Below are 13,918 nucleotides of genomic sequence, written 5' to 3' on the forward strand. Positions count from 1 at the left end.
CCGCTGCAACAACACTCAAGAAGCACAACACCATCCAGGACAAAGCACCACGCTTGATTGGCACTCCATCCATCACCTTCAACATTCACTCCCTTCACCACTGATGCACAGTGGCAGCAGTGTGTACCATCTATAGGATTTATTGTAGCAACTCACCAGGGCACTTTCAACAGCACCTTCCAAACTCATGACACCTACCATCTAGAAGGACAAGGGCAGCAGATGCATGGGAACACCACCACCTGCAAGTTCCCCTCCAAGCCACACACTATTGTGACTTGGAACTGTATCGTCTTTCCTTCACTGTCACTGGGTCAAAATCCTGGAACTCCCTTCCTAACAGCGCTGTTGGTCTACCTACACCCCAAGGACTGCAACGGTTCAAGAAGTCAGCTCACCACCACCTTCTCAAGGGCAATTAGGGTTGGGAAAATAAATGCTGGCCTAGCCAGCAACGGCCACATCCCATGATCAAATAAAAAAAGTTCATCTTCATGCCAATCTCCCCGAGGATATGGGTAACTTATTTTGAAGCAATGCTTTTCATTTAATATGGCAGTAATTATTCACTTTATTGTCCACACGTTTGCATTTCAGAACAAAAAATTATGTTCATGAATTAATTTAGATTTTACCAGGTGCCATGTGCCCAATGAATAAACAGAATATTTCAGGTGTGCTTTAGTTCCAGTCCCTCTTTCATCTATTCAAAACTTTAGACACACATGGAAACTTTATGAATTATGGGGTTCTCATGCATTTAGAAGGACTTCTCTGAATTGTACAAATCGATATGATGAATACACCAGTGATACAATGTATTGATATGTTTTTGTTAGCGTAGATCAAAATTTACAGAATTTATCTATTTTACTGTGTGTCGACTGTCATTCATATCTAAGTGAAACGGAACCCTCTCGAGGCCGTCATTTTGTTTATGATGGGTAGCAGGACAGAAATCTTTTATAAACACTGTGTGGCATAGTAGAGGACTGTACACCTGTGTTTTTGTGGCAAAATAATTTGCTGTTCTTTGCAAATATTGCTTTGATATCCAGTCTAGATGAATTACTTTAAAGGAGAACATTGTGTGGGGGGGGGGGGGGGGCGGGGGGTAGTAATAAACAAAATATTGATGTCAAAGGAATTCGGTCAACTGCCGGTCATTCACTTCAGTGAACTATACTCACTGCAGTGAGGTACCATTGACATTCTGCCGAGGAGGTGAAGGTTTATGGTGTCTCATTCTAACCCAGCACTATCTTTTAGAATCACTTTTCATGTAGCACATTAAGAAATAGTGGAACTCTTCAAGAATAGTCTTATTGGAAAGACTGGTAAAGGATAGTATTGGGGTTTACCTCAGCAATTAATCCTTGCAATGCCAAAATTAATTTCCACTTAATGCTGGTTTCAGTAACCAAATGATGAACGTGTCCCATTCAGCAGCATATAATTAGCTACCAAAGATGTCAAATTCGTTTGCATTTGCCCTCGTTAAATGGGGCACAAAATATTTCCTAGAACCATGGTGAAGCAATCAATATTCCTTGTATAGAATATCAAATAGCGTCATAGAGTCGTACAGCATAGAAACAAATAGATCATCTAGAAATTAAAAGATTTTTGGAGCAGATGAAAATATAGTAGGGAAACCCACAGGGTAAAGGGCGTTTCCTTTTATTCGCGTGTGTGTGTGTGTTGTAAGATCTTTTTAAGCCCAGCAATGTTGCGTCTGGGAGCAGTGTCTCTTTAAGAAGTTTCTGCGGCTGAGCTGATAAGCGTGGGTCGCGTTGTGACAGATTCTGTCTGGCAGGCAAAGGACTGAGCGCTGGAATCACTGAGCCAAGCCATGTGGAGTGTGAGAAGCAGATTTCTAATAATTCTGCTTCTCTCGACTGCTTTTACAGTCGACCTGCTCTTCAACATCTTACCAAAGTTACACCAGCGATCCATCCGAAACCAGTGCCCGTGTGAGGAGCTCCCCAACCGAAGCGCCGCTCTGCGGATCTCCCCCTCACACGGCAGCGGAGCTCCGGCAGACACTGGGCACTGGTCACCGAACTCAACTCTCTCCAAACTCCGGCAACTCTTCTCGCATCCTTTCTACCAAGTGCAGTCCCGACCCCGGGGACTCGGGGACCACCTCTTCGAAAAGGACGATGCTGTGAAATATTACAATTACAAAGCTAAACGGGCGAATAGGTAAGTTGTCGGAAAACAACTTCTACTGGGATTATAACTGTGATCATTTGTTTTGCTTGAAGATCATGAGAAACTGTAGGTGGAAGGAAATGAAGTTCAGGGGCTCCATCTCACCGTCAGCTGTGTTTCAGATCTGGTGCTGTGTGTTTATGTTGAAAATGTAAACTGTCACGATAAAAAATGATCTCTGTTTAAATAGTGTTTCTGTAATAGGAAGTGTAATAGCACCCAGTATGTTCGTAATCTGCTGCAGTTCAAATCATAGAAATAGTTTTGCATTGTACAAAAATAGGTCCATCTGGTCCATTGATGCAGTTCCCACTGCTCCCATTCCCATGGAGGTTGAGGCTGACATCTCACCCACACCATGTAGTACACACACAGGTATAAATGTAGACTGAAAGCAATGGGCCTTTCAATGTTCCTTTGCACCCAGCTTGTGTATAAGAAGCTCACTGTCCATTGTACTACTAACTTTCAGATGGCCTAATTACCAAAATGCTGCTCTGCTCTTGCAGCAATACGCTGTTGAGTCAGTGGGGATCCTTTTGATTTCTGGATGCTGATCTGAAGCTGTCAATCATCCCCGAAAAGTATCCTGGTGGAGTACTTCTGTGCCCATGGACTGAGCTCATAGCTGATGTTAGCTGAGTGTCTCCCCAGCTGCTTTTGCAGCTTGAAATGTCCAGGGTGGGCCATTGAATAAAACCAGAATCATTGTATTAGGAGGTGAGAGATACTTTTAAAACAGTCCTGCCCTGGGTAACTCACATTGCCTACCAGCAAGGCCAGAGGAAAGCCTTGTTTCATGCAGTGATCAACCAGCTTCTTTAATAATCATAATCAATGCAGGGTCAATGTTAATTGGAAGCTTGGAAAAATACCTGTACACAGCATTTTTGGAACAATAAAACTTAACTAATTCTTCAATTTTCCACACATTTGGCTGAACTGAAAAGATACATAAATTCCATAGATAATCTGGAGCTTGTGGAGGTGGAAATGATTAATTCCATTTGGTGTTTTCCCAAATATGACTGATGGATTGGGTTTAACTCAGTGCCCATCCCATCATGTGGCAAGTTCAAATGCTTTTTGCACAATGTACTATTAGAACTTGGAAAACCAGTTTGAAGTGCCAAAAAAATTATACAACACAGTTGGAAGTGCTCCACAAGTGTATTCAACTCCTGGTTCACTTCACAGTTAACTGAAAAGCACAGTTTAAGAGTGCTTCCCGAATTTGTATTCAGACCCCTGCCAGAATCTGTATAGTGTTTTCTACAGCTCTCAGCAGTTTTTTTTTATTTCCAAAATATACTTTATTCATAAAAATCTGTAAAAAATTACATTCCCAAACAGTTTAAAACAGCATCAAGTCAAAAAATACGAACAGTGCAAAGGTGATCAGTTTCCTTCTATTGAATCATGAGTTGCCTCACAACTCTTCCATTTCATTGTCATGCCATATACATTTTTACATTATACAGGAGACAGAAATTTTCCCGATACAGTTCAAGGGGTTTCCCATGGATCCAGCCCCTCAGTTCAGCTTGGTGGGGGGACCTTACACTGTGGTCTTTCCCCATTGAGCCTTTGCTGCGGCTGCCCCAAGCTTTAGTGCGTCCCTCAGCGCGTAGTCCTGGACCTTGGAATGTGCCAGTCTGCAACATTCGGTGGTGGACAACTCTTTGCGCTGAAAGACCAGCAAGTTTCGGGCAGACCAAAGGGCGTCTTTCACCGAATTGATAGTCCTCCAGCAGCAGTTGATGTTTGTCTCGGTGTGCGTCCCTGGGAACTGCCCGTAGAGCACAGACTCCTGTGTTACAGAGCTGCTTGGGATGAACCTCGACAAAAACCACTGCATCTCTTTCCACACCTGCTTTGCGAAGACACATTCCAGGAGGAGGTGGGCAACCGTCTCTTTCCCACCACAGCCACCGCGGGGGCATTGTGCGGAGGGGGCGAGACTTCGGGTGTGCATGAAGGATCTGACGGGGAGGGCCCTGCTCACCACCAGCCAAGCTACGTCTTGGTGCTTGTTTGAAAGTTCTGGTGATGAGGCATTCCGCCAAATGACTTTGGCGGTCTGCTCAGGGAACCATCCGACAGGATCCACTGTCTCTTTTTCCCGTAGGGCCTTGAGGAAATTCCGTGCAGACCACTGCCTGATGGACCAGTGGTCAAAGGTGTTTTCCCGCAGAAACTGCTCCACGAAGGATAGGTGGTATGGCACGGCCCAAATGGATGGAGCGTTCCGCGGCAATGTGACCAGGCCCATCCTTCGCAACACCGGGGACAGATAGAACCTCAGCACGTAGTGACACTTGGAGTTTGCGTACTGGAGGTCTACACACAGCATGTTGCAGCCGCACACGAAGGTGGTCATCAGGATGAGGGCCATGTTGGGTACATTTTTCCCGCCCTTATCCAGAGGTTTGAACATCGTGTCTCTCCGGACCCGGTCCATTTTGGATCCCCAGATGAAGCGGAAAATGGCTCGGGTGACCGCCACAGCGCAGGAGTGGGGTCTGGGCCAGACCTGCACCACGTACAGCAACAACGTGAGCGCCTCGCACCTGATGACCAGGTTCTTACCCACAATGGAGAGAGATCGCTACCCCCACATGCTCAACTTTTGTTGTACCTTGGCTACTCGCTCCTCCCAGGTTTTGGTGCACGCCCCGGCCCTTCCGAACCATATCCCCAGCACCTTCAGGTAATCTGACCTGACGGTGAAGGGGACAAGGGATCGGTCAGCCCAGTTCCCAAAGAACATGGCCTCGCTCTTGTCGTGGTTAACTTTGGCTCCCGAGGCCAGTTCGAACTGGTCGCAGATGCTCATCAGTCTGTGCACAGACAGCGGATCCGAGCAGAAGACGGCGACGTCATCCATGTACAGGGAGGTTTTAACCTGAGTGCCCCCACTGCCTGGGATTCACCCCTCTTATGCTCGCATCCTTCCTAATAGACTCAGCAAAGGGTTTAATACAGCAAACAGAGCTCTCAGCAGTTAATACTGTGAAAATCAAATCCACCATGGGCTAGAATGGAAGGGGTAGATTTTCCATCTGTCAGGAATGTTCCTACTGCAGGTTTTAGTACATGTGGGCCGGAGAATTACATTGGGATTCATTTTAATGGCCCCACACACCACTTGCACCTGGCATAATTTCCTTGGAGCCTTTAACATTGTGGAACAGTTTAATTTACAAGTACAGTCTCATACAAATGAGGTCATGTGGAATTTCATGGTGCTAATGCTTCATTTGCATAGTGTATTCATCCTGTCCTTAGAACATTGAGACTAGCCATTATAATAAAAGCAAAATACTGCGGATGCTGGAAATCTGAAATAAAAACAAGAAATGCTGGAACCACTCAGCAGGTCTGGCAGCATCTGTGAAAAGAGAAGCATAGTTAACGTTTCGGGTCAGTGACCCTTCTTCGGAACTGACAAATATTAGAAAAGTCACAGGTTATAAGCAAGTGAGGTGAGGGTGGGGCAAGAGATAACAAAGGAGGTCTAGATTGGACCAGGCCACATAGCTGACCAAAAGGTCATGGAGCAAAGGCAAAGAATATGTTAATGGTGTGTTGAAAGACAAAGCATTAGTACAGATTAGGTGTTAATACACTGAATATTGAACAGCAGCAAGTGCAAACCTAAAGAAATAAATGCAAAAAAAAAGATTGTAAAAAATGTAAAAAAAAGAATGTGAAAAAAAGGAAGAAAAAATAACTAAAAATGAAAGTAAAATGGGGGGCTGTCATGCTCTGAAATTATTGAACTCAATGTTCAGTCCGGCAGGCTGTAGCGTGCCTAATCAATAAATGAGATGCTGTTCCTCGAGCTTGCGTTGATGTTCACTGGAACACTGCAGCAATCCCAGGACAGACATGTGAGCATGAGAGCAGGGGGGAGTGTTGAAATGGCAAGCAACCGGAAGCTCAGGGTCCTGCTTGCTGACTGAGCGGACTGAGACTAGCCATTATCTCTCCTTTCTGTAAATTCTTTTTTTTTTAAAAGGAGAACTGTTTGAATTTGGATTGCTACATTCAGAACTGTCCAAATGGTTATAGCATTCTGTGATCTGTGATGAAGATTACTGTATGAATGGATGCCAGGAATGCCCTTCTGCACAGGTTCTGCCTCACCCAACATTATCCACAAAGATTACAGACGCAGGCACATCTACCATTTCTGCCAGAGAGAGCTGGCTTCACAGGCTCTGATTTACCAGGGAGGTGGTGGCAGATTTGAATTGCAGTCAACATCATAGCAATCCTCAACTTCAATGCTTCCAGGTCTTTCCAGTTAATCAGCAGCGCACAGATGTATCAATTAAATCACTGATATTTGGTTCATCATACTTGGTGCAAAAATCAAGGCTGACACTCCAATGCAGTAACAAGGGAGGGCTGACACTCCAATGCAGTAACAAGGGAGTGCTGCACTGTCGGAGGTGTCATCTTTCGGATGAGACATTAAACCGAGGCCCCATCTGCCTGCTTGGGTGATTGTAAAAGACCCCATTGCACTATTTCAAAGAACAGTAGGAAAGTTATCCACGGTATCCTGGCCAACATTTACTCCTTAGTCAATATCACAGAACAGATTATCTGGTCATTATCACATTGCTATTTGTGGGAGTTTGTTGTGCACAAATGGCTGCCACGTTTCCTACATTACAACAGTGACTACACTTCCGAAGCACTTTATTGACTGTAAACTGCTTTGAGACATCCAGTAGCCTTGAAAGGCACTATATGCATGCAAGTCTTTCTTTGCATTTGTGTAAAGACCATTATAACTGTGCCCCGGGGGGTTGGGGGAGGTGGGGTGTGGTGGTGGACAGAAACAGCTCAAGGATAGAGCAGTTGAGTTCTTCAACATCGCCACATGAAGCCCAATGGCACTCATTGGCCATCCAGACCACCAATCACAATGCCATGGCACACATGATCTGTATGACTTACAAGAACTTCTGCTCTAACAATGTCCGGATGGGTCAGTCCCTAGCGGCACAGAATGATGCAGTTCATTGCCTCTCCCCAGGCAGTAGTCATCATTAGTTTACTTAAGGCAATCCTTTATGCCCTCATTATTTGAAGTAAAAGGTAGACTTGAAGGATGGCTCCTTGAAGACAAGGACTTTCCTCTACAGCCTGTCTAAAGACACCTTTTGGGGCTCATGGTCAGGAAGTAAACAGTGCCACGTATCCACTAGTGAGTGTCAGCCTTGCCTCTGAGTTAACAAGTCACAGGTTATGCCCCATTCCAGAGACTTGAACACATAATCCAGGTGGTACTTTGGTGAAATACTGAGAGAGTGCTGCGCTGTCAGAGATGCCACCCTGATCCAAAAAACTGAAATAAATCTTTTCTCCATTCATCGCCATTCTGTATCTTCCATATCATGACACTCATGAGGTTTTGAATGAGATATTACCTCGAGACACTGTCTGCTCTCTCAATTGTACCTTAAAAGGTACCATGGCACTACTTGAAGAACAAGGAAGTTCTGCTTGTGACCTGGCCAACATTGGTCTCATGACCAACATCACTAAGAACATTATTTGGTCATTTATTTTTGTGTGACTGTGGAGGATGCCAATTTTTTACTGCATTTCCCTAATTTGCAACAGTGATAACTCTTCAAATGTACTTAATTGGCTTTGAAATGCTTCAGGATGTCCTGAGAACAGGAAAGGTGCTATAACATTGCAAGTTATTTCTGCTTCTTTTCTTGTTCTTCCTAGGAATATCATAAAACAAACTTGCCATCTTGAAATAGCACTTCAGATACCTAGACAAGTTAGGAAGGTAATGCATTCCAGGCCTGCAGGTATTTCCAGTATCATTGTTGTCTGCAGTATATTTAATGATTTTGCCATTTTAAAGAGGCCTAACTGTGTAGGATTCCTATCGATAGATAACACCAGAGGAAAATAACCCTGAGGATGTTGACAGAAACAGATTTGTAGCCAGGAAGAGTAATATTCCAGGTCTCGTTGTGGAGTTATTCAGCTGCTTGACCAGCACATCCATTTCGCTAATTGGCAAGTCTATATGTACACTACACAGGGCCAAAAACACCATTCCCAATACTCTCTCTGGAACCTGGATGGGTAAACCTGTTGTTAGGGACCACAATCTTCCCACTTGGCTCCAGCTAACATTGGAAGCTTAAATGGATAGGATAGCCCAAACAGTGGAAGCATATTTACAAACTTTGCAGTTTTAGCTGGTTAAACTCCAGCAACAGCTTTGCACATATTGGATATTAGCCTTGGACCTTGAAACCTTCCCCTATGTGGTCTGGACTTAGTTAAGTGGGTGGAATCCCTACAGCGGAAAAGTGTTTATACTCCATATTGGGATAAACAGAAATCTACATATATAAATTTCCAATTAGTTGGTTTAGAGACTCTTAAACATGGGGTTGGTTTTGACATCTGCCAGGCACCCACCTGATCCAAAAAATTGAAATAAATCTATTCTCCATTTTTCTCCATTCCGTATCCTCCATAACTAACACTTATGAGGTTGTCCATAACTCACTACTAACTTTGTCGCTCTGGTCAGCTCTACTCCTGCAGATATATATCATATAAAAGATGAAAGAACTTGTGTTTAGACAGTGGCTTAAGACCACCCCCCTCCTCTCCTCCATATGTTCCAAAGCATTTCACATTGAATAATCACTTTTTGAAGTACAGTCACTGATGTTAAATGGGTAAATGTGACAACCAACTCATATCACAAACAGCAAAATAAATGACTGACCAATTAATCTATTTTTGGTTGTGTTGGTTGAGGGAGAAATGTTAGGCAGGACGCTGGAAGGATTCTTTACTCTGAATAATGCCATAAGATATTTTATGTTCACTTGAACTGGAACAAGCAGATGGGCCTCACTTTAACACTTCATCTGAAAGACAGTAGTCTGACAATGCAGCATTTCTCAGTACTGTACTAAAGTCTGCACTTAATTTTTGCTGGAGTAAATATCTCTCTCGTAGTCACAACACTGCAACTTACTCACTTGCTTCTGAATTCTGCAAATCATCCATTTCCCCAAGAAATAAATTATATTTATTGCATTTGCAAAGACTGTGTTTCATACTATTTCTATTTTATTAGCAGATTTCATGTGATATTGCTCACAGTAATTTAAAAATGTGCTGGTTTGTAACACTAGGGGTATTATTAACAAAGCGGATGGGGAAAATGTTATAGGAAGTAAATGTGATACTTACAGGAAGTGTGCATCATTTTTAATCTACTAAATATAGATATTGCAGCATGAGCTTAGTCGCTATAATTTTCAAGACTGAGATCAAGATTTTGTTACATTATCAAAGCATATGGATTAAATGCAGTTGAGTTACAGATCAGCCATAATCTAATTCAATGGCAGACCAGGGTTGAGGGGTTGAATAGCCTACTCCTGTTCTTGTCCTATGTACAAAGTACAATTTTCAGCAGGTAGCATCCAAGTTATACAAAAGCAAAGTACTGCAGATGCTGGAAATTTGAAATAAAAGCAAAAAATTCTGGAAATACTTAGCAGGTCTGGCAGCTTCTGTGGAGAGAGAAACAGAGTTAACATTTCAGGCCTGTGACCTTTCATCCGTTATGCTGAAGGCTTCTAAACGTACACTGGGAGACTGCTTACAACCTGTACATTTCTAATGTTTTAAGAACCTGCTGAGGAGCATTCTCTTAAAACATTAAAAAAAAGCTCTGCTTTAATGCACAAAATGCCATAGAGTCCCATTCACATCTTATATCCAATTGATGGTCCATTGGGATTATACTCCATGTAGTGTCAAACCAGAGTGATGTGAACTGGCTTCCCTGAGGGGTCTGTGCACTGCTGCATTGTAGGGGTTTGATTAGGACCAGAGACTGTCACTACACCTTTACTTTGGAGCAATACTAAAGTGGCAATTTTACAGCACCCTTGGTGAGCGAGACATAAATAATGTGTGTTATATTAAAGGAAATGGTGTCACATGTTATTTTGAGGATGCAAAGTGTTGCAATTTTATATCCTGGAGGTAGGGTCGAGAATAGGAACAACTTTAGTGTTTCCTATGAAGTTCTGCATGGTGAAGCTCTTGTATTCTTTGAACCATTGAACATGGACAAGTGCCAATTAGTCACCTGTATAAAAATATATATATATAAAATATGAGAGGGAGAGAGAGAGAGAGAGGGAGGATAAATTTAAACAGGAGTCTTATTTATGTATTGACTTTGACATGAGCAGCTTTCGCATCGAGAATATTCTGACCCCCTTCCCCAACTAAATCTTTGCGTATAATAGTTAAGCCTTAGTCAGTTGCCAGCGTTCGCCAGAGCTGGCGGGCAGCCATAAAGACGGGGCTAAAGTGTGGCGAGTCGAAGAGACTTAGTAGTTGGCAAGAAAAAAGACAGAGGCGCAAGGGGAGAGCCAACTGTGTAACAGCCCCAACAAACAAATTTCTCTGCAGCACCTGTGGAAGAGCCTGTCACTCTAGAATTGGCCTTTATAGCCACTCCAGGCGCTGCTTCACAAACCACTGACCACCTCCAGGCGCTTATCCATTGTCTCTCGAGATAAGGAGGCCAAAGAGACTCAGGAAAAGTAACCAAGCTATAATTCTCCTCAATCATTAGGAAAAGTCCGTTTGTTCTCCACAATATATCACTAACCTATGTACAATTCAAAAATCATAACTAATTTCTCTTCCTAAATTCTTAACATGAAAAGAAAGCTAATTTAGACTCACTTACCCTGTTCAACTCAACAGCTAGTTATTTTCCCTCCAAGTACTCCAATTAAAAGTCAATGTTTATGGCTGCAAATTTGGTTGACAGCAATAAGTATTGACCTGAGGTTTACCAAGATCACTGACAGTGTATTTTGAAGCTGAGGGCATTATTGTATATATATTTTGTAACCAATTATAGTTGGAAGCAAACTGCAGCCAAAATTTGTTTTATTATACCCTTAAGCTAGGTTATTTTTAAAACAGGAAACATTTTTACCTTTCCTGCACAAGCCTGTACTTTCTGATGGCAACCATAGTCTCTGTTCTAGTGTGTGAGTTCATTCACAGGAAGCTGTTGGCCACTAATGTCTATCACATATGGTGGTTCTTCAACCAACTGTATTTTAGCCTTTCAGACCATTGATATAAGTGGCAAAGTAATCATCAGAAGGAATTACAAGCCAATAGCACAGTTAAGAGTTAAGAAGTTCAAGTGACATCATAAATTGTCAGATTGAAGCTTATCTGCTTTATATATAAAGACTTGCACTTATAAAGCTCCTTTCACAACCTCAGGGCTTCCCAGAGTGTTTTACAACCAATGAAGTACTTTTCAATAGTAGTCACTGTTGTAATGTAGGAAGGGTAGCAGCCAATTTGAGCACAACAAGGTCCCACAAACATCAATGAGATAAATAACCAGATAATCTGTTTAAGGTTTTGGTTGGTTGGTTGGTTAAATATTGGCCAGGAGAACTTTGCTCGGTTACTTTGAATAGTGTCAGTGATCTGAACCCTGAAATACCTTTTCAATCCTTGTCCAGATATTTTATAATCAATTTTGCTTTGTTTCTTAAGCAAATCTGTGAGAGAGGATCGGTCATTATAAAAGTTACCTCTAAATGTTATTAAGCATCTTGGGCTCCTCATATTTCACATCTACATGCTGTCCTTCGGCGACATCATCCAAAAGCACAGCATTAGTTTTCACATGTACGCTGAGAACACCCAGCTCTACCTCACCACCACCTCTCTCAACTCCACTGTCAATAAATGATCAGACTGTTTATCTGACATTCAAACTGGATGAGTAGGAATTTCCTCAATTAAGTATTAGGAAGACCGAAGCCATTGTCTTCAGTCCCCGTTCCAAACTCTGTTCCCTAGCTACCAACTCCATCCCTCTCCCTGGCAACTGTCTGAGACTAAAACAGACTGTTCACAACCTCGGTTTCATATTTGACCCCAAGATGAACTTTCAACCATATATATGCGCCATCACTAAGAGGGCCTATTTCCAATTCCGTAACATCGCCGACTTCGCCCCTGGCCTCAGCTCATCGTGCCTTTGTTACCTCTAGATTTGACTATTGCAACACACTCCTGCCTGGTTTCCCACATTCTACTCTCCATAAACTGTCATTCAAAGATCTGTTGTCCAAGTCCTTACTCACACCATGACACATTCACTTATCACTCCTGTGCTCAATGACCTATATTGGCTCCTCTCAAGCAACGTCTTGATTTTAAAATTCTCCTCCTTGTTTTTAAATCCCTCCATGGCCTGGCCCCTCCCTACCCCTGTAATCTCCTCCAGCCCCACAACCCTTAGCCCCACTCCCCTAATTCTGGCCTCATGAGAATCCTCGATTTTAATCACTCCACCATTTATCGACGTGCCTTCAGCTGCCTAGACCCTAAACTCTGGAATTCCCTCCCTACACCTCTCCGCCTCTCTACCTCGCTTTTTTCTCCTTTGACACTTCTTAAAACCTATTTAACCAAGCTTTTGGTCATCTAGCTTTATGTCTCCTTTAGTGGCTCGGTGTCATTTTTTTTTTTTTATAATGCTTTTGTGAAGCATTTTGAGATGTTCTATTACGTTATATGTGCTGTATAAATACAAGTAGATTAGATTATTAGATTAGAGATACAGCACTGAAACAGGCCCTTCGTCCCACCGAGTCTGTGCCGAACATCAACCACCCATTTATACTAATCCTACACTAATCCCCTATTCCTACCAAACATCCCCACCTGTCCCTATATTTCCCTACCACCTACCTATACTAGTGACAATTTATAATGGCCAATTTACCTAACAACCTGCAAGTCTTTTGGCTTGTGGGAGGAAACCGGAGCACCCGGAGAAAACCCACGCAGACACAGGGAGAACTTGCAAACTCCCCACAGGCAGTACCCGGAATCGAACCCGGGTCCCTGGAGCTGTGAGGCTGCAGTGCCAACCACTGCGCCACTGTGCCGCCCTGTTGTTGTAGTTGTTGTTCCATGCACAAGCTTGCTCTGAATAACACAATGGTATAAAAACAACAATCAGAAGAATTAAATAGTCCTTGCTAGGACACAGATAGTCTTTGATGCTTAGTAATTGAGCTTTTCAGTTTGAGGTGCTTTAGTTATACATTTCCATCGATTCTCACCATATGAAAAATTCAAGCCATCACTAGAGTCTCTAAGCTGTCACTTCACAATGTGAAAATGGGGAAGACAGAGACAGAGAGAAGCTAGCTTTCAATACTAAATAAATCAGATGGATTGACAATTTATGCAACTAATTATAAATTGGCAGCCAAGGGTTTACTACTTGTTTTTAACAGATTGACTTACCAAGATTATTTTTTAAATCAGGCAGAGTGATGAGCTCTTTGTTTTGCTTTTCTCGAGTAATCAGCTATAGACATGTGTTTTTATCTGTTAACTGATTGCAACCTCATAGCAAAAACAGCAACATAAATATATAGATTGGTAGGGAAAACCTCAAAGAAGGAAAAAAATTGTCTTAAAATATAGATTTTTTATCATTTTATAAAACAGCATGGGGAGAAACACTATAATGCTATGAATTACATTCAGAATAGAATGGGATTGTCATATTCATCTCATCTTAAATTTATTTTGCAGCAATAACAAAACATTAAAAATTCTTTAG

The 13,918-nt window shown here is 42.5% G+C and overlaps 1 protein-coding gene across 1 annotated transcript in view; it reads left to right on the forward strand.

Moving 5' to 3' along the window:
- The first annotated feature begins 1,729 nt into the window (after nucleotides 1-1,729).
- The window catches only part of LOC137384336 (pseudokinase FAM20A-like), a 57,161-nt gene continuing 44,972 nt past the window's right edge, over nucleotides 1,730-13,918 (forward strand). The window contains exon 1 of the mRNA XM_068058217.1: nucleotides 1,730-2,205. Coding sequence (XP_067914318.1) covers nucleotides 1,853-2,205 — 353 coding nt within the window. The 5' untranslated portion in view covers nucleotides 1,730-1,852. The remainder of the gene's footprint in view (nucleotides 2,206-13,918) is intronic.

The sequence above is a fragment of the Heterodontus francisci genome, chromosome 26 (genome assembly GCF_036365525.1).
Source record: "Heterodontus francisci isolate sHetFra1 chromosome 26, sHetFra1.hap1, whole genome shotgun sequence".
NCBI lineage: Eukaryota > Metazoa > Chordata > Chondrichthyes > Heterodontiformes > Heterodontidae > Heterodontus > Heterodontus francisci.